This window comes from Carassius carassius, chromosome 34, assembly GCF_963082965.1.
Source record: "Carassius carassius chromosome 34, fCarCar2.1, whole genome shotgun sequence".
NCBI classification, from domain to species: Eukaryota; Metazoa; Chordata; class Actinopteri; order Cypriniformes; family Cyprinidae; genus Carassius; species Carassius carassius.
Window position 1 is genome coordinate 18970272 of NC_081788.1, and position 21984 is coordinate 18992255.

A 21984-nucleotide genomic window follows, 5' to 3' on the forward strand; every position below is an offset into this window, starting at 1 on the left:
CTTTAGTCACTGGCATAGGAACGTCTTGACATCTGTCAAATACTGGGAGACACAACCGTATTGGGTAGTTTAATTAGTTTTCATGCAACGCAGTCTCCATAAATTGTCTTAAAAATGATAGTGACAGCTGTGTTCCATCAGCATGGGTGTTATTTAATGATCTCGCGCGCATCGGCTTGACACTGTGTGGTCGAGCAGGCGGACGCTATATTGCGCGTCTCAGCTGTTTCTGGACTGGAGCGCATTTGCGCTGATTACACAAAGCGACATAAAACCCGACAGGCAGTGGACATCCTGCTGCAAGGATTGAATTTCCTCTCTATTTAGTTGATGGGAAGGAACGCGTTGCGAGCAAGCAACACAAGATCAATAATAATTTGTTCTTTTCATACTCCTAAAAATCCCAGATGTTAATTCTATTTTAATTTAGATTTTTACGTTGGAACGTCAAATTTGGAGATTTAATCTACTTTGATGTCATTGATTTGGGACGCGTTCTACACATCGTCTCATTCTCGCGCAGCTGTACACGTTGGAGATGCGCGATTGTCTTCAAGGGCTGTCTGGGCAATAAGTGTGCAACCGCTCGTGAGTAAACGACAAATGCGTGCATGAAACATTAATGATAGGCTAGATGTAATCTTTTTACACTGAAGGCAAGTTAGGGTTAGAAATAATGGAATGAAGGTGTAAAGAAATAGTGTGTTATAAAATAACCTAATATTATGTTGAACGGAGTTGAAATGCATCATGCGTGGGAAACTTGATTCCATCTTAAGTTGCATAATGATAAGAAATATTCATGGCTTGAATGAAGAGATCTTGGGTTTTGTAATGAAGGAAGAAACTGGGTTGTTCTGAAAGACATGCGCACACTTCCCAGAAGCCAATTCAGAACTGCAGTGGATTTATCAGAAGAACTTTGTTCCCCCTCTCTCTCTCTCTACCTTTCTATCGCAATCTCCTCTGGAATAGAATGACTCCTGACGAAAATGTCTTCCAAACATTTCAATCTGGAATATGAGTCATGAATAGACAGCCAGAAAACAGCTACAGTGCTTCAACTCCACATTTGAAAGAGAAACGGAAGAGGATGCACACCAGAGAAATGGACGAAAAGGAAATCTGCTTTCCTTCCTGTTTAAAGGATATTTGCTGACTTGGCTTTTTGCTTTGCATCCTTACTTTGGACTTGAGGTGCTTGGAATGTCCTGTGACTATCAAATTAGATTTTTGTTCATTTTTATTACCATCTGTCTGAATGACTGATGAAGTTCATTTCTGCAAACTGGCTTTGATCTCATTTCCATGAATACTTGGTGGCAGTGGAAAAATGGCACACTTGACAGAAGAATAGCAATGCACACATACAAACACATGCTCACAAACATCGTAAACGTACTAAGGAATTGACATTTATTATTATTATTATTATCATCATCATTTGAATGTGAATGCAAATTCCCAATATGGAATTTCCTCATCCCTTTCCAGTACTGTGACTTCCAAAACTGAATTGAACTTTGAGGAAATCTCTGATTAAAACCACTGACTATTTTAGCCTGGCTACCCAACTCTAACTCCAACACATTTCCATCTCTCCCCCCCACCCGCTCCACGTGGGTGGGGGGAGAGCTTCCTCTTACGGGGTGGTCCTAGAAGCTTATCCTGGCAGACGGTGACTGTCACTCAGGTGTCCATCAGCATGGATACTGGGCAGGGCACCCCGGAAAGCCCTAACCGGGCAGTGGAGTACCTGCTGGAGCTTAACAACATCATCGAGAGCCAACAGAAGCTTCTGGAAACTCAACGGCGGCGCATTGATGAGCTTGAGGTGCAGCTGGAACGGCTCAGCCAGGAGAACAAAGACCTGAGGTTGGACAGAAAGCCCTGCCCACCCCCACCTCCACCTCCTGTCCACCCCGTCCAGCCACCCACTTCTAATGCTGCAACCTCCACCAAAGTCCATGCCAATCAGACTCACAACAGCAGGCCATTCCCGATACCCATCCCGGCTCCGGCTCCCCCTCCCCCACCACCACCCGTGCCACCACGGGACCGTCGTGTCAATGCCAACACTCACATGAGGCTTGGCCAAAGCCTGTCAGCTGGAGCCAATGCCACCGAGCGAGAGAGGGTCCGAGACCGGGAACGAGACTGCACCACTACCAGTTTGGGATGCTCCCTGCAGAGACCGTAAGTACAAGCCTGATGGCTCTTTTACTGCATAGCTGAGGATCTACTATAGAAAACCATTTCCACAGCCTCTATGCTGGCTGTTTGGACAACTGTCAGTCAAAAGAGTGTGTGTTTACATGCAAAAATGGTTTAAGACCATATGTTTGTGCATGCGCTCTAAATTGACCACAGTTTATAGTAATTAATATATTTAAAAAGAAATGGTTAATTTAAAAATGAAAATTGTCATATGTATGTTGTTCCTAAGTTCTAGTCCTAGTGTTCTTTGGACCCCAATGAGTTTCAATTTATGAACGGTTGAAACGTTCTTCAATATATCTTTTGTGTCCCATCGAAGAAAGTCATCCAGGATTGGAATAACATGAGGATGTGTAGATGCTGACAGAATTTGAGTGAACTATACTCTTACTTTGTTTAAAGGAAACAACTGTGTGCACCGCAATATTGACTGACACTGGATGAAGATTTGAACTACACATACTTATGAATATTTATACACCGTTTTATGGAGTTTTTACATCATACAGTACATTAGTATTTTAACAGCATTTACATTACACTAGTAATATTAATGACTTTATAACTCCGGAACCAAAAAAAAACCTCTGCACTTTTCAGAGGGTATCTCTACTGTTCACTCTCCTTCTGTCTTACAAACCTGAAACTGAGTGCAACAGACAGTCACAATAGGACTGTTTCCAGGCCATCGGACAGGCAGCTGGCTGTGCCATCGAGCCTGAGCATTACATAAGTGGGCCGTCTCTTATCTGGACAGACTCCTGCTGATGGGCCTTTGGCAGAGTGACAGGCTAGTGTCATGGGAAACTGGGATTGAATTAGTATGCTAAATCTGTCACAAATGTAATAACTTTTTATATATATATATCAAAAGAGATTGGATTATACCGGTGACGTTTTCTGGAGATTAAGGAAGTTCCAGGAAGTTTAGCTTTACTTTACAGAAAATGTAAGCTTTTCGATAAGATTGTGGAATCAAATAACCCTATCTATCTATCTATCTATCTATCTATCTATCTATCTATCTATCTATCTATCTATCTATCTATCTATCTATCTATCTATCTATCTATCTATCTATCTATCTATCTATCTATCTATCTATCTATCCTCCGTCATAGGCTTTGCATTTCAATTCATTTGAATTCTGCCTCCTTGCATTCCAGTTATGTTTGAATTTCAGTTCTATTTCCTTTTTACCACCTCATTTTGCAATGAATGTAATGGTGCACAAACCTGTTGATTTGGGATGACGTTCATTTTTGGCTGAACTGGCCCTTTAAACCTATGCTATTGATATCCTTTATGGTTTTAAAAAGAAACCTCTGAAAAGGTTTCCACAGTGAGCTGGCAGTAGCCTCAACACTGTCAATATCATTCCCAGCATGTGCTGCGTCAACATGCTCCATTCAAATCCAGAAAGAGAGAGAGAGAGAGGGATGGTACAGAAGTGGGCCACTCCTTGTGCTGCTGACAGTTTAAGTTGTTTGTCTCCCTCCCTGCATTGCTGAGGAATCGACCTCTCCATTGCACCTCTGATCGCTCCTGCCTGTAGTGTGCAGTTTAGCCGGCCTCATCACAGCACACCATGCATACAGATGCGTGCTTGAGCGTGTGGAGATTAACATTAGGTGGAATGGATCAGTTTCGAGCACTGCAGTACAGCATCTCCTGTAGTTTTTGAGGCTGGTCTGGTGTTGAGATTCGTGTTGGATGTGTGATCGGGCCACTGTGTAGGAGAGGTTGTGGTTGAAATTCAGCGCAGAGTCAGATTGTGGATCAACTTGTGTGGGAGAGCAAAGCATAGAGTCAGAAAAGAGAGCGAGCGAGCAAAGGAGGTTACAGAATACACTGCACTCTTTTTGTTGCCCACTTTCTCTGTTTTGTTTCTCCGATATGCACTTCTGTTTTATTTGTTTCACTTGCTCGTCTTTCCAACAGAGAGAAACCCGAATGCCCTCTGTTTGCGGAGATAAATTGAGGGCTTGCTTTCTCATCTGAGGCAGATGAGGGCAGATAGTATACTTCACTTCTTGAATAGTAATAATGGTTTAACTGTAGTATTTGTTAGGAGGTTACTTATGCGACCTTTGTGCTCCAATAGGTATCTTTGTAGTTTTAATAGAAAAAAAAATTAACAATTTTGAATTATTGGAATGAATATTAGGAATTCAAACCATTCCTTTTGAGAGCAGCTTCTTGAGGTTTTACAAGTTTTCTTAATGAAGAGCATGTGCTAGTGTATATGATGAATAGAATAAATTAGGAAAATAAACTTTACAATAAACTGCATATGAGTTGACATTCTCGTGAATTGTGCTTGCGTAAAAAAAAATATTCTGATGAAATGGGAAATTGTGATTTTATAATTTTGATCAAATTAATGGTGATTTTTATAATGTATCCTTAATTACATCAGTATGCATTTCTTTATTTTATTTAATGATTAAACATTAATTACAATTGCATGTCTACAGATCTAAAGACATGAGACATAGTTTTAACGCTACTGGCATAGTGTTAAAGTAGTTCTACGTTTTGTGGTGTTTTTATTTTTCTTCTCCCCACTCCGTTTTGTCAACTACTTTTATCAAGCTATGAAAAATGCTAACAGTAAGACATTTCAGTTTTTTCTTTCTTTTGGGACTGTCCTTGTTAAACAAGAATGGAATGAGCAGTATGCCCTTTTGGTTCAGTTCTTGTGGGTCAGTAGATCCTCATCCAACAACTAATTTACTAGTTTTGTTCACAAATAAAATGTCCAAGTTTATTATTTCATTCGTGATATTCAGTTTCATGAGACTGAGTCTCATTCTGACTCAAATTTTAAGTATGTCTTTGGTTGAGTGTTGTACAGTATGCGCTGCTTTTGTTGAATTATTTTTTTTTTTTCCTGCCTTCAAATTTGTTAAACTGATTTGTCCAAAACACCACTAGTGTTTGTAGTAAAGAGAGGAAAAAAAGTAAAACTTTTTCTTAAACTAGTATATGTTGTGAAACATTCCATGGTCACATTCAGAAACTTAACAGCTCCCACAGCTGCTTTTTATAAAAAAAAAGTAGAATGATAGTAGATTCAGCCCCTCTGCCTTGGGGTCATCTCCTGTGTCATTAGATGATTCACATGATAAATGTGTTCACTCACTAGCAGTCACGTAAACAGCATCTGGTTGACGTGGACATGTTGACTTCAGACTAGAGTAACTTTAGGGCTGCTAGCTTTCGCTTGCCATCAACTTTACCTGGAGCAATGAAAAGTCACATGACTCTGTGAGGGGAGATGGATTGTTTTACTGATAAGTTTTTAATGTTTCACAGCCTTTTTATGGACCGTTAGCCATCATTTGACATTTTGAATACACTTCAGCCATACCCATCCCTTTTTTATTCTCTCTCTCTCTCTCTCTCTCTCTCTCTCTCTCTCTCTCTCTTTCTCTCCCTGTTGCCAAATTTTCCAATCCCTCATTCACCCCCCTCACCAGCCCTCTCTTGGTGTTGAGCAGATGGCACACCAACATGTCATTTGCCATTTTCTTTAGGGTCGCCTTTTCTCTTTTTGCCCACAAGGGTCGTTCACAGCATCACTTTTTCATGTGAGCTCTAGTTCCGTGTAGCTGTCCCTGTCCCATCAGACAGATGCCTGCGAATCCAAATGACCCAACTTTGGTGATCACAGTCTTGCACTCTCTCTGGTGTTATACTTTTGGCTAATGAACAAGTGTAACCACTGCTGTGGGGGAGCTGTTGAGGTGGGATTGTTTCTCAGAATAATTAGCATGGCCGGTGTTAATTACATTTGTCCATTGAAGGTGGCAATTACTGTCATAGACGTGAGTCTGTGAGTAATACACTGGGTGTTGGAGGACTGACTGATAGGGTTTATGCAATAATGACTGAATAATTGAATGTCTGTGGAGGAGCCTGCGTGTCGGTCAAACCAGAAACCTGCTGCTTTGTATGATAGTCTGTTTTATTAGTTGTAATCAAAGTCTTAATTCATTTTAACCGAATTTAAGTCCTGCTCGATATAACTGTCTATTAAAGGAATACTCAACCCCAAAATGAAAATTGGCATGAAATTTGTAAATGAGAAAAAAAATAATTTCAAGTGGATAAGTTGATATTTGTGATCTTTCAAATCATTTCCCTGCACAAAATCAATTTTGCACAAAATGCATTTTGTTCCATTGATTTCTATGCATTTCTTACTGTATGTGTTCAACAATAACATATTACTGACACTCTTTTGTGTCTCTGTTTGTTTGTCTGTCTCTGTCTCACCCTTTCTTCCACTGGATCCACAGGCCGCAAGGATACTCCTGCAACAAAGACAGGTCTGTGTTCACACTTTCATTTGATTTTCATTTCTTCTCCTCCTCCACCGTGCACTCTCTGACTCCTGTAGTAGAGCACACTCCGTCAAGTGACAAGCGGCCTGTTCTATTTAGGGCAGCCTGAATACATGTGGGACATGCCATTGCTTCTGATGACTTCTTGCTTCCCTGTATGAAAGAGCTCTTGCATCTGGAAGAACAGATTTAGCAAAACAACAGCACCCTGAGCAAAGTGTGAGAACATGAGGGCTGAACAGCATTTGGAAATCGAGAACTGGCGTCACTTGGCTGCAAGACTCTCTGTTAGCCGTTGTCGTAGTGACCAATATGCCCAGTGTGAGTATGTTAATGGGTGTTGATATGCATGTCGTTTGCATTCGCCCATATAGTGAACGTGAACATGGGCGTCAGTGGTTAGTCAGAAGTTACATGAGTAATGGCACAACTGTGTGTGTGTGTGTTTTGCGTGTGGGAGTGTTTTTAGTGGGTGCAGGGAAAAAGGTCAAATGGCAAGAATGTGCTGGATTTTAATAGGCTGGGAATGTTTCCTTGTTCTTTGCTACCAAAAAGCCTTTTTCTAGTGTGTTTTGATGCTGAGGTGTTGATGTGAGAATGGTCTGTGGTTTTGGAGTGTCTCTCTGTGGCGTTATGACGATTCCTCACCATGGGCACGAGCCGGGGATCTGAAGGATAAATGATTGGTTGTCATGGCAACACCTGTAGATGAACTCCATCACCGAAAAAGTTGCATGTGCAATACATAACCCGTTTTTAGTGTGTGTGTGGGTGTGCATGTATTTTTGTACCCTACACATAGCAGAAAGACACAGACAAATGGTGCTTGATGACAAGGCCGCCGCTAGGTCACGTTTCACTAGATTTACTCTCTGGATGGTTTTGTCCTCATGTTCATGAGTCTGTCCGCCAATATGAATGTGAATTTAATTCCTGCATTGTTAAATTGCACTAATACGGTCTCATAACTGTGACATAATTTATGTTTTGCGCTATGAATGATGATGAATGATGAAATCGCTTTGGTATTCCTGCTCGACCTGGTTTCCAGAGCTGGTCGAGGCGTAAACGTGAGCGTGTGCTGGATCCTGCTGGGCTAAGCATTGAAATAACTCACAGCAGAGGTTTGTTGCGGGGCTGCTGTGAGCTTTTCTCCCACCCCAGCAACCCCTGCAGTCCACAGTCAGCAGCAGTGCATCACTCAGCCACGAGCCCTAGAGCTGCGATGCGTTGTAACTGGACTTGCGATGTAGTAATTTTAAACTTTCTTTAGTACAGCACATGTGAACCAGTATATTCCAGCAGTGCTTTTTCAGTATATATTTTTTTTGTATATGTATTTTGAATTAGCTTTTATATTTTCAGGTTTAATTTTTATTAAAAAAATTATTTTACGATTATTTGTATGCCTTTTTTTTCTTCTAATTTACAGTGATTTCATAGTTTATATTTTAGTTTTTATTGAGCTAATATTTACTTTTGAAAATCTTTAGTACTTCATCTTAAACGTAATATTTCTGATATTTGTGTTGGTTTTAAATTAATATGTTTAAATTGGCTTTTTTAGATATTTTCAGTTATAATTTTAAGTTTTAGTAATTTAGTTATGTGCTTATGTCAGGTTTCTTCTTTTTATAATAAGATTATAAAAAAAAGGCAGTTTGGTTTTCTTTCTGAACAGTTAAATAGTTGTTTTATTATTTTCCTAGTGGCAAAATCTGCTTTGGCATGCGTCTATTGTAGTTTGGAGTGTCACATGCTATTTAGTAAACTATTGAATAAATGACCATGCAAAGGGTGTGAGAGGATCTGTGCTCATATTCCATGGAAATCTCTGGAGCTTTCTTTAAACTCAATCGTAGAATTATATTCAGATTTTTCATTAGTAAATAAGAGTCCTCAGTTATTATGTTTCTGTGAATAGTTGTATAGTAGATCTGCTTGTATTGTAGAGTGACAAAACCATTTCACAGGTGTTAGCTGCTGATGCTTTGGTTTGACCAAATGTCAATTTAGGGGGAAGTCATGGTCTAGTGGTTCGAGAGTTTGACTCCTAACCCTAGGGTTGTGGGTTTGAATCTTGGGCCGGCAATACCACGACTTAGGTGCCCTTGAGCAAGGCACCAGACCCCAACTGCTCCCCGGGCACCGCAGCATAAATGGCATGCCCACTGCTCCGTGCGTGCGTGTGCGCGCACTTTGGATGGGTTAAATGCAGAGCACGAATTTAGAGTATGGGTCACCATACTTGGCTGAATGTCACTTCACTTAACTTGTGTGTTTTGTGCATTCAGCACATAAATTTTATTGTGTGTCCAAAATGTATTATCAAACATTCAATGCAGGGCCATATCGGCTAGGAACATTATCCAAGGACTTTGTGGTGAGGGGAGACCATGGGACAAAATTCTAGACTTTGTACAAGTCTCTTTGAATCCAATCTTGACTTCAACTGGATGTCGGATACAGAGGTCTGCTACCCGACGCAGGCGTATCAGGTGTCGAAATACTCTGGTTTGGGTTAGCGTTTAATGAGTAGCTTCGGGTTTGGGTTTGTAGCTACAGTAAAACGTACTCGGTTACTAAACGTAACCTCTGTTCTCTCTAGAAGAGCGAACGAGTACTGCGTCTTAGCTAAGACGCTACGGGAAAAGTCTCCTTTCACGAAATACTGAAGCAAAAAATTATCCTTAATTTTGTATTTTTGTAAAGCGCATTTGCAGCAGTACACAGCCATAGGCGAGACGGCTCGTTCGCTCATTGGCTTGTTCTGTGGCAACTGCACAGCCTATCGAGCGCAGGCTTCTTGCCACTTCTTGCCCTTCTTGCCACTTCCCGCTGAAACGGGTGTGGCCCAACCTATAAAAGGAGCTCGAAAAGGCTGACTCACCTGATTTATTTCATCGCCGAAGCGAACCAGAGTGAATCGTACGCACGGCAGAGAACGCAGTACTCGTTCGCTCTTCTAGGGAGAACCGAGGTTACGTTTAATAACAGAGTACGTTCTCTTACGAGAGCTCTCTCGTACTGCGTCTTAGCTAGGACGCTACGGGAACCCAATGTAAAACGCCGTGCGCGCAGGGATCACACACCAATAAACCTGAAGCAACGCCCAGGATTTACAGTGCACAGTCACCTGAGGAACTCACAGAGAGTCCAGGACAGGAAGGGGGGAAGCCCTCCGTCCCATATCTAGCAGCATCCGTAGATGCGGCAATATGACATCACACAGCCGAGGCAAGGCCTGACCAATGTGGCAATGCGGGTCTTACGCAATACTGCCCATATAACAGTCAGCAGCGCATAACGCTCACAAACTCAGAGTTCCCTTCAGGGCCCTGATTCGACTATACCGACAGCAGCCTTGCTTGCAAGGAGGGAACCTCCAGGTTATAGAACCTGATAAATGTAGATGGCGAGGCCCAACCTGCCGCCATACATATATCCTGCAGGGAGATCCCAGTAGACCGCGCCCACAACGAGGCGACGCCCCTTGTGGAGTGTGCACTGACGCCCAGCGGGCACTGAAGGCCCCTGGAAGCGTAAGCTAACGCTATAGCGTCAACTACCCATCTGGATAGAGTCTGTCTCGAAACAGCCATTCCCTTGGAACGTCCACCGAACGAGACAAACAGCTGCTCAGTCTGTCGAAAGGCAGCAGAGCGAGACACATAAGCTCTTAAAACCCTGACAGGGCAAAGAAGACTCTAGTCTCTATCCTCTCCTGACACCGGCATGGCAGACAGGGCAATAACCTGAGCCCGAAACGGCGTGTTGAGGGATTTCGGCACATAACCGTGCCTAGGTTTGAGTATGACCTTTGAGTCATTACGCCCAAACTCCAAGCACGACTGGCTCACCGAGAGCACGTGCAGATCACCCACACGCTTCACTGAAGCGAGAGCCAACAAGAATACGGTCTTGAACGACAGATGCTGAAGGCTAACTGATTGGATAGGCTCAAAAGGGGGACCCTTCATGGCCTCCAAAACTGCCGCGAGGTCCCACATAGGGACTGACGGAGGTCTGGGAGGATTCAGCCTCCTAGCTTCTCTAAGGAACCGGATGACCAAATCATTCCTTCCTATTGACTGACCGAGCGCTGTTTCAGAAAACGCTGCGATGGCCGCCACATAAACTTTGAGCATGGATGGGGCTCTGCCCTTATCCAACAACTCCTGTAGGAAGGAGAGAACCTCCGTCACCTCACAACTAAGGGGTGAACATCCTCGAGCTGTGCACCAGCTGGAGAACACCAACCACTTCGAGGCATACAGACGTCGTGTCGACGGAGCTCTAGCCTGAGTGATGGTATTTAACACTCCCACTGCGAGATCAGCGGGTAACCGTTGAGCGCCCACACATGGAGGGACCACAACTCCGGTTGAGGGTGCCAAATCGAACCCCTGGCCTGCGAGAGGAGGTCCCTCCTCAACGGTACTGGCCACGGGGCGACATCTGCTAACTGCATCAAATCTGGGAACCATGGTTGGTTCTTCCAAAGAGGTGCTACAAGCAGTATTGAACATCTCGTTTCTCTCACCCGTTCTATCACCTGCGGAAGGAGGGAGACGGGAGCGAAAGCATAAAGCGGGCAGCACGGCCATTTCCGTGACAGCGCGCTTTCGTTCTTGGAAAAGAACGCGGGGCAGTGAGCGTTTTCGTGGGACGCGAAGAGGTCCACCTCCGCCCTGCCAAATCTCTCCCACAACAGCCGGACTGTTTGCGGGTGTAGAGACCATTCGCCCGTAGGAACATTGCCTCTGGACAGCCTGTCTGGATCCAGATTCTGTAGCCCAGGCACATGTACTGCCCTCAGCGAACGCACGTTGCGCTGAGCCCAAACCAGGAGGCGTTCCGCCAGCCTGTACAGGTTTCGGGACCCGAGACCGCCCTGGCGATTTATGTAGGACACAACAGACATGTTGTCCGAACGGACTAAGACGTGGTGGTCCTTGATTTGGGGACAAAAGCGCATCAGCGCGTTCTCCACTGCCAGCATTTCCAGACAGTTGATATGATGGAGCTTTTCCCGTTCTGACCACAGGCCAAAGGACAGTCTGCCCTCGAGCAGCGCTCCCCATCCCGAAGTGGAGGCGTCCGTTGACACCATCTTCACATTCGGGGAAGTCCCCAGGCTTACACCTGATTGGTACCAGCCGTTTGCTGTCCAGGGTTTCAGGGCTGTGACACAGCTCTGATTGACCTTGAGACGCAGTCGGCCAGACACCCACGCTCTGCGCGGCACCCGCGCCTTCAGCCAGAGCTGCAGGGGGCGCATGCGGAGCAGGCCCAGCTGCAGAACCGGAGATGCTGAGGCCATGAGGCCCAGCACCTTCTGACAGTGTTTGAGCGAAACGGTCACGCCGCAGCGGAAAGAACTCGCGCTGTGGTGACAGCCGCGCCGTCATGGAACACGAGTTCAGAACTATACCCAAAAACAGAATCGTCTGACTGGGGTTCAGCGAACTTTTCGCCCAATTGACACTGAGACCGAGCTTCTCGAGGTGATCGAGTAAAACGGCCCTGTGCTCCACAAGCTCCGCTCGTGATCGAGCCAGAATCAGCCAGTCGTCCAAATAATTCAGCACTCGCACGCCTCTGAGTCTAAGAGGAGCCAGCGCTGCATCCATGCACCTCGTAAACGTACGAGGAGCCCGGACAAGCCGAACGGCAGGACCGTAAACTGGTATGCCTGGCCCTCGAAGGCGAATCTCAAATATCGCCTGTGACTTGATGCTATCTGTATTTGAAAATACGCGTCCTTCAGATCTATTGACATGAACCAGTCCCCTCTTCGAATCTGCGCGAGGAGCTTCCTGGTCGTAAGCATTCTGAAACTGCGTTTTATCAATGCCTTGTTCAGCTGTCTTAGATCCAGTATGGGCCTGAGACCCCCGTCTCTCTTGGGCACCAGAAAGTATCTGCTGTACAGCCCCCCCCTCGCTTTGAGCTCGAGATACAGGCTCTACAGCCCCTTTGCTCAACAGTTTTGATATTTCGGCCCGAAGTATGTGTGCTACTTCTGTTTTGACCGTAGTTTCGACGCACGCTAAAAAGCGCGGAGGGCATCGAAAAAAAAACTGTAGCGAGTAGCCTCTCTTTATCATGCCTAGCACCCAATCCGAAACCCCTGGAAGCGCTGACCATGCATCTGCATGAATGGCTAAAGGCTGGATGCAAAGCGCGCTCTGACTGGGCAACGGCGGCACTTGGGTGCGCTGCACCATGGGCGTTACGCCTGTGGCATTTGAGGCGGGGAGCGCGCTGATCACAGCGGACCGATCGCTCATCCTCGACCCCATCCCAGTGCTTAACCGATTGGGGGAGGGCTGAGCGGGTCCCGTGGGACTCGTGATGTCTGCGAGTAACTGTGGGCTGCAAGCGTGCACATTTACCACTTTCGACTCGCTGTCTGCCTGGGCAGAGCGTACGTGCATGGGTTTCGCTTTTACAGAAACCACGCGCCGTGTGTGACATAATGTATGTGGGCACTGAGGAGTGGGCACGTTTACTATGTGGCGCGCGTGACCGATCTGAGTCGATCCTATGTGCGCGAGCCCTGTGTGCAGGGCTGTGCTTACATATGGAGATGGGCACCAAGGAGTGGGCATTGTCACTACATTTACAGCACCATCGGCCGTGGCCGGACGAACGTGCACGGGTTTTGTTTTTACAGAAACCACATGACGCGTGTGACATAGTGATTGTGGGCACTGAGCAGTGGGCATCGTCACTACATTTATAGCACCATCGGCACTGGCCGGGACACCAGAAATTACACCTTTTTCGGGAAATATCTGGGTAGCCGTGATAACGGTTTTTGTGTGCAGGCAAGCGGGCAACCGTACAGGCTTGCGCATTGCAAAAGACGCTGAAACAGTCACAATCCCTGGAACTGAAACAGCGGTGCGCTTAGGTGAGAGCCCGGCCACAGCGGAACTCGTACACCTGCGCTTCGATGAAGCAGCCATCGTGTGTAGTGCAGACGCAGCGTCATGCAGCAGGCTTTAGATGGCAACACCGCTTTTGCCGCCGTCCAGCAGAGGGCGGACAAAGGTGCGTCGCTATCGCCTGTTCCACCGGCGGAAGTGACTGGTAGTTCCTGTTTTTAGCATCATCCAGTGTGGAGAATGCTAGTGAGACAGACGAACGAGTTCGCGCTGAATATGGAGCGTTCCAAGCCTTCGCCACCTCTTCGTGAAGCTCAGGAAGAAATGAGGCGGGCTTTGAGAAGTACCCTCATCCGAAAGGAAAATACCATCCAGCCGGGAACGAGAGGGGGGGGCGCTGGTGCAGACCACTCGCGGCCGAGACTCGTCGCGGCCAACGTGAGCACTCGCCCCGGCTCCTTCTCGATGTCAGCTCGTCTGCTGGGCTTCTGAGCAGAAGGCGCGAGATCCTCGGAGCTCGCCCAGCCCTCACTGCCCCAAGCTAGCAGAGAGCATGTGTCCTCTTCCCCCGACGTGGCCCTGAGATCAACTTCCTCGGACGACGCGCCGGCAAACAGCGGGCGCTGCCCATCGGGAAGCGATGCAGGGGAGGCCGGTGAAGCAGGGCGAACCGGCGAGCTCGGTTGAGCTGAAGACGGTTCCGGAATCCGCTGGACGCGGCGCTTTCACGGTGCCTCAGCGCAGCGGAGAATGCAGGCTCAGAGAAAAAGGCCAGGCGAGTCCTCAGAGTCACCATGGCAACAGCTCGCAGTGAGGGCATCCGCCGTCAGCGAGCGCGAGCGCTGCATGATCTTCACCCAGGCAGGAGACACAGATGACGTACCGGTCTCCCTCGCTGAGTGGGGCTCTGACGAGCCGCAGGAAGGCATCTTAAAAAAGACGCAAACTCTTTTACGAGTGTGTGTCGCAAGGCGAACACACACACACACACACACATAAAGAACAGTTGGATATAACAGAATTGAAAGGATATAGGCGCCGGACAGCGCAGCAGGAACGGCAGTGGAAGGCGGCGAAGGCCAGCAGCTTCAGAATGGCTCGTCCCACTGATATGCTTCTCAGACGGCGCTTGCTTCCTTCGTGATCCAGCGATGCTTGAGCTTCGCTGAAGAGATGAAAAATCAGGTGAGTCAGCCTTTTCGAGCTCCTTTTATAGGTTGGGCCACACCCGTTTCGGCGGGAAGTGGCAAGAAGGGCGCGAAGCGCCCTTATTGGTCTAATGTTGCATCAGCCTGCGCTCGATAGGCTGTGCAGTTGCCGCAGAACAAGCCAATGTGCGAACGAGCCGTCTCGCCTATGGCTGTGTACTGCTGCAAATGCGCTTTACAAAAATACACAATTAAGGATAATTTTTTGCTTCAGTATTTCGTGAAAAGAGACTTTTCCCGTAGCGTCTTAGCTAAGACGCAGTACGAGAGAGCTCTCGTAAGAGAACCATATGCAGTAGGCTACGCTGCTTTTCATTGATGCTTGCAAACCAATTGGTGAACTAGAGTAGGAAATTGGTGAACTAGAGTATTTGTTAGGATCGTCTGACAATGCAGGTCTAGTCTTGACCTTTAGTGTGTACTTGCACAATCACTGCAGGGCTGAGCATTTGGCCACAGCTAGTTTGTTCAAGCAGGTCACAAAGTTACAGAAGTGCTTTCTTGTTCCCTTTTTCTCTCTCCCTTGTGGGCTTCAGTTAGGGTGACCATACATGCCTTTTTTTCCAGACACATCCTGGCCAGGATTTCTAAATTGACTAAAATATACAGGTTTTGGCTTCATATGCACTGCACTGACCGATCGGTGTATGACATCAAAGTACTGTGAGAGCGATTCGTAAGCATGAGCGTCTGCTCTCTATAGCTTTCACATCACACTATAGCTTTTGTCATACACCAATCCGTCTGTGCAGTACAACATCAAGTCGAGCACACTCTACATGTAATTGGATCTCTTTGACCATTCTCTGTACATCCCACCTTCTCGCGTGCCACAACTGGTCATTTATGTACAATGCTTGCCTTTTATTATTCAGACTACTTTTCAATCCTTACAATTTAGCATGTATGAAAACAGGAAAACAAAGCCAAAACCTGGATATTTTGGGCAATATAGAAATCCTGGTCAGGACGTGTCCAAAAAAAAACCCCACAAATGGTCACCCTGCTTCAGTAGAACTGTTGCTGGGGGAACGAGGTGAGTTATCACAAATGTGTTTGTGTAAAAAACTGTGTGGGCGACAGAGAGAGAGAGAGAGAGAGGCAAAATAGAGAAGGAGAGAAATGCAGCAAAAAGAACCGAGGTACTAATTGAAAGAAGGAAGGAGTGAGCGAAGGAGTGATGTGGAAAAAGAGAGGAAAGTGCAGCTGACAGGCTAATAAAACATGCAGAGAATTACAAAGGAAATGAGATGCTTCTACTCTGCTCACACATACAAACTTACACTCCCACATCCTATCAAACACATAAAAACAGCTCCATCTACATCAAGGGATGGCAGAAGTCTATGACAAAAAAAAGCAACGTCAAAACCGTTTTAACAGTTTTTGGGGCAGTGCATGTGAATGCTACACTTTTCTTTCTTTCTTTCTTTCTTTTTAGAATGGCCGTTTTATTAATGTAAACACTGTTTGTTAATTGAATGTAGGGCCAAAATTTGAGAATGTGTTTCAGAGTATCAGATTCAATGGTAAATGTGGTGTAATAGAGCTGAAATTTAATCAAATAATGATACTGACAAGAAAAACAGAAATCCCTCCACTGCATTTCTGTATTAGTGGCTTTTTATAATTACTTGAAGTTAGCAGGGTTTATTTATTTAAAGGCAACAGTTACTTATCTAATGTAAAGTCTTTATAGACTCTTACAGATCAGAAGTTTGGGGTCAATAAGATTTTGTTAATGGTTTTTCCAAGAGGTCTCTTATGCTCACTAAGGCTACATTAAATTTATAGAAATGATTGCTTAAATTGTATAAATTTCACAATATTATTGTTTTACTGTACTTTCTATTTTAATATATTTTGAAATGTAATTATTTTTTTTCCCTGTGATTGAACAGCTGCATTTTCAGCAGTCATTATTCTTAGTCTTTTGTGACATGATCCTTCAGAAATGTACATTTATATGTTTGGCAGACGCTTCTATCCAAAGCAAAAATTATAATATGGTAGTAAACACACAAAGTGCCCACACAAAGGTTTCAGTCTTCATTCAACATAGTAAATGCTAGGAAAGGAAGAGACGAAGGATAATAATTGAATAGAAAAAGTGAAGACAGAATTATTATTATTATTATTATTATTTTAGGAGGATGCAGTTAGATGCTCACAGAAGAGATGAGTTCTCAGTTGTTTCTTGAAGACTGTGAGGGATTCATTTGGCTGTCCGATAGAGTTAGGCAAATCATTTTAATAAGCTGATTTGTTGCCCAATAAATATTTCTTACTACTATCAATGTTGAAAACCGTGATGCATTCATTTCAGGATTCTTTAAATAGAAAGTTTAAACTTTTTTTGGGGGGGAGGGGGGGGTAAACAAATTTTGGTATCATGACAACCCTCTGAATCCTGTTTTTCTGGCCAGTTGAACATCTGCATTTTGTCTTTATGGTAATATAATTTTTATTTATATTGTTCGTAGTCTTCTCAATCCATGTGATTTACACCAGCACTGCCTGTTGAAACCAGCAGAGAGCAGTGTGTCTGTTTGTTAAGGGGCCACATCATGTTTTCCTCGACTTACATCAGCCTTTCCAGATGGACTCGCAGAGAAGCAAAAGATGGTAATACAGGGTTTAGCTCTTGAGGTGCTTGTTCACTGAGAGCGAGGAGGCATTTTCTCTCTCTCTCGCAGTAGGATGGTGCATGTCAGCTGGTTTTGATGTGACCATACTGTTGTGATGGGGAAGGATACATAGGGACAGGCTGCTTTTTTTGTTGCGGTTTTCAAAGTGTGTGTGTGAAAGCGAAAGAAAGAGCAGTTAAGGAAAGGGCTTGTTCGAGGTCATGTACCAATACAGTCCTTCCCTAGAGGATTCAAAATTTCTGTGTGTTTGTGTTAATTTCCTACAACTTGTCCCAGCTGAACTGATAAAGAAAGCAAGTTTCTTACAGAAACACAAAATTAAATGCGACCTGAGAGAAGGCTAAAATTTCTGACCAGAATTACATTTAAATGGAGCAAATAATGTAAAGTTATTATTAGGAAATTAATTCAGGGAATAGATTCTCATGTTAGGTTTTGTTCATTTCTGCCCCTCAAAATCACTTAAAAGCTGAAGTGTTTTTTATTTTTTTTAATGGAAAAAATACTCTTACTTCACTTATTGTGAAAAATGTCAGTGGATTTTCCCTTAAAAGTTCTAGTTATTTGTCTCTAGTGTTATCAAAGCATTTTGTTTTTGAGCCCGACCTGCTCCACGCAGCAACAGGCTCAGCCAATGGAGTGAGTTTGGGGCGGGGCTCACTATTTTGGTGACCAATGGGAGTGTTCGGGAGACTTGTTTGAAAACAGTCAATATTTTTTGCTTTGTCATTTGGAAAAATAAGACACTTCAGCTTTTCCTTTTGGCACCATTAAAAGTGTTGTTGCACATACTGTAATGTAAAGGTCTCTCAGAGGTCACAGTTCACACCCACAGATTCATCCCTGGCCTTTTCATCCCAGTGCATACTGAGGACTCATGCCACCTCTTCTACACACACTTCTACATCCTTCTCTTTCAGACCACAATATCTATCCATCTCTTTCCTTCCTTCCTTCACCCTTCCCTCATTTCATACCTGTCCATGTATTATTCCCTCTTAATTTTCTCGTCTCTCTCTGTGTCAGTGTCACTGTGTACTGTCTGCTTGAGCTTTGGGTGGTGCTGCAGTGTCGGTGGTGCTTTGTTTTTTTTTTTGTTTTTTTGTTTTTTTTGTAAATTGATGTTTAATGTTAGCATGACAGACTCACTACTGTCCATCAAGACTGAAGACAAAATTAACTTTTAACTGATTGTAAAATACCAGAAATGTAGTGTAATAGTATTCTTACAATTATTAAAATAAAGTATTTTTATTGGTTGCTCACAAATTAGCTGATGTTGGCACAAATTAGCACTATCCCACTAATGCATCACATTATGAAAGTTAATTGCATTGTGAATGTCTTCAATTTAATGAGAATGAACCCCTCTGATTGGCCAGTAGAGGACAGTCACACACATTTTCACCAATAAACCTGCAGGATCATTATTGTATTGTGACACTCATTATCAAAGCATGAGGTTTGCTGACAGAACTGTCTGTGTACAACAGATGAGTCATTGGAACACATACGTTTATTCCATTTGTTAATTTTGGTTATTATTTGTTTGTAATTTTGTTAATAAATTTGGTTATTAATTATTATTAATTATTAATTTTCATACTGAACGTTAGGCACTATTTACCACTCATGTTTGAGTGGATCTGCTTAACTCTTGCTCTGAGTTAAAGATGCTGGAATCAAAATTCTGTCAGTTTAGAAAATCCAAGAAGTCTTGGATTTTAGTTCGGAGAGAGATTTTTAATTTCTCTGAATTGAATCCTTTAATTTCCTTTTTAATCATGTTCTCATTCATATTATAGGACAAATTATTCCTTTTTTTATTTTGCTTAAACGTGACTCTGAATGATAAAGTATATAAACTGATTACACCAGATAAAATAAGTATTTTATTTGATTTTGCCTAGTGTAGCTTGTACAATTTTTGGTTAAGTTGCAGTGTAGTGGTATCACTTCGGATATGTTGCAGTCCCCTCAATAGTTCACTATGGAGTCCAGCAAGTGGGGTTAACAAAATTGTTTTAGTGCATCGAACCCCCCCCCAAAAAAAGTGAGCATTTGTTGCTCATTATTTTCACTTACTGATTTGTCACTGACAGGTGAATGTAAATGATTTTGTCTTTTTAAAAGAGATTTTGTTTGTAATTCAATTTAATCTCTAATACTATTGCAAGGGGGAAATCCCATCAGTATCAGAGGATTTACAGTGGTTAGAAAAATACTACTCCAATAATTTTAATTATTTGTTTTATATTTGTTATATCTGGGTGCCATTTAAGTATACTTTGCTTAAAACAATGCAAGGAATATTTCATAATGGCAAAACAGCTGTAGGGAAGATACACGGTGTCATTTTGCAGTCTTGTTAATAAGTCCAATTAATGCGTGACCACACAAGGTGATTGTGTCATCACTGTCCCAATGCTTAGTGGCCCCTTGCTAGCACCCGAATTTGTGATCTTGATATATTGATTCACAGCACAGGGAACAAGGATGTGTAATGAGATACAGCCCTGATCTGTATGCTATAATACTTCTATATAGAGGTAATTTGACATAACTGCATAAACCATCTAAATCTTCATTAAATACTCTGCCTTACTGCACCTCCCTCTCCACAGCTCGATAACAATCTGCATAACGCTTCATAACTCTGCATAACGCTGCCTAACCGTGCCTGTGCTGCTGCTGCTACAGTGTTTGTAATGTATGCATGTGGCTGTCTTTGTCTGTTATCTTTTGTTTCTTTCTTGACTTTATTTTTTCTCTCTCTTTTTTTCTTCCTGTGCCTATCTCTATCTTCCTCCGCCTTTCTCTCTCTCTCTCTCTCTCCCCCCTCTTCCTCTCTTTCTTTCTCTCTGTCAGGTCACCACACTATTCCACCTGTAGTACTTCTACTCGTACCAATTCTTCCACCTCCTCTACTGCTACTCCAGCTTCTACCTCTGTCCACAACAGTTTGACCGCAAACAGCCACTCCACCCATCACCAGTACTGCTGCCCCGCGCGGCTCCTTCTGCCCAAGCCGCCCTGCGCCCTCCCCCCTGCCCGGCACCCGGAGCAGGCAAGGTAAGGGCCCGAGCCCACACTTCCCCTTTAGATAACCTGCTCACGTGATCCTCCACCACCTCAGTGTCTCCCATCACCCACATCCAGCCACTCACCTCTCATCTCCAACCTCTTCAGAAAGTAAAGGGAAAGCAGTCCTCTCTAAACTAACTACCTAAATTCCAGCGAGGTCTGAACTCCAGCAGGCCACATCAATTTCATTGTTTACTCTTTTATTAACTACATTAAAACTAAAAAGAAAAGTTTTTAAATGAGCTTTGTGATAATGTGATTTCATTTTCTAAAAGGTGAAGTGTGTAATTTCTGTGCCACTAAATGGAATTTTAAAAAGAATGATACTCTTGTCTTCCTTTGTTTGTCCTGCCTTCAAACTCATGCTGGCCCACTTACGCAAATGCAATTTTGTTCCACTAACAGCACAGAAATTACACGTTTGCCCTTTTAAATTTGCATTCGTGTCCCTCCAAACGCACATCTCTGAATAAGACGTCTATTCAGTCTTGGTCCAAATTATATCCACACACCAGTCTCCCCACTGAGATAGAGAAACATGTACAAATACACCAAATTCCCTTCACACTCTTCCACTGCGTGATTTACACTCTTGTCTTGTTCCTCTCCTCATCAAATCCATCATTTCTCCCATGATTTCATATTGCTTTAGTTCACTTGATCATTTAATCTTCAATTTAGATTATGAAGAGGTGAGATGTAGAGTAGCCTGTTGTGATACCTAAAAACAATTTGAACTGGAAATGCACTACATTGAAAATTATAATAATATTGCCAAAGTATTTATATATGTGCATAAGAGCTGATATATTAGTTACACCAGTGCTAATTTAATTGGAAGGGTTTCATTGACAGAACTGTGGTGGATGAATTCAGTTTGTGCTACAATTCCGCCCCCTGCTGGTAAAGATTGAGAAACACAAGGCTGAGGGTTGACTCTGCAAACTAAAGACAGTTCCTGAATCAGACGTGCTGGAACTGACTTTAATCCTCATTCAAACTTACTTAGTGGATATTATGATATTTGAGTGATTTTAGGAGGCAGAGGTTGTCTCCTGTTTGGAACCACCCTGATAGCACATGTACATCATGGAGACATCTATTTGATGTCAGCATTTACATCTGCAAGATGTATTTTTTAGAGCGTTTGCTCATCTGCAATACGTCTTTAGGATGTTTCCAATCAGATGTCAAATGGACGTTAAGAAGATGTCTTTATGATTTAGAATGAACTGTATGTAAATACATAAATGGATATCTATCAGATGTTTGTACACCACAGATGAAGCGACTTTGAACAGATGTCTTGCAGACGTACGTGTGATATCTGGGCACTAGTACAAAAATGCTGGCTTATTTACAATTACTAATTTCTACAGCACTCTATTAGCTTTTAATATTATCATAAAATGTTACAAACACAAAATATTGCTTAGTGTGATTATTTCAATTCCAAGTCTGCATGCAACTTCTGCACATCTGCACATGCCAATATATAAATAGTACCAAGGTGAAGTCTAGACTCATGAATATTAATTCATGATCGTGATTTGACAGCTTAGTAAAATTAACTAGTAATGTCAGC

General features: G+C 43.6%; 1 protein-coding gene across 1 annotated transcript in view; it reads left to right on the forward strand.

Annotated features, from left to right (window-relative positions):
- The first annotated feature begins 343 nt into the window (after nucleotides 1-343).
- LOC132114664 (IQ motif and SEC7 domain-containing protein 2-like) overlaps nucleotides 344-21984 on the forward strand; it is a 65971-nt gene continuing 44330 nt past the window's right edge. Inside the window, exons 1-2 of the mRNA XM_059522907.1 lie at nucleotides 344-2196; nucleotides 6522-6551. Coding sequence (XP_059378890.1) covers nucleotides 1706-2196; nucleotides 6522-6551 — 521 coding nt within the window. The 5' untranslated portion in view covers nucleotides 344-1705. The remainder of the gene's footprint in view (nucleotides 2197-6521; nucleotides 6552-21984) is intronic.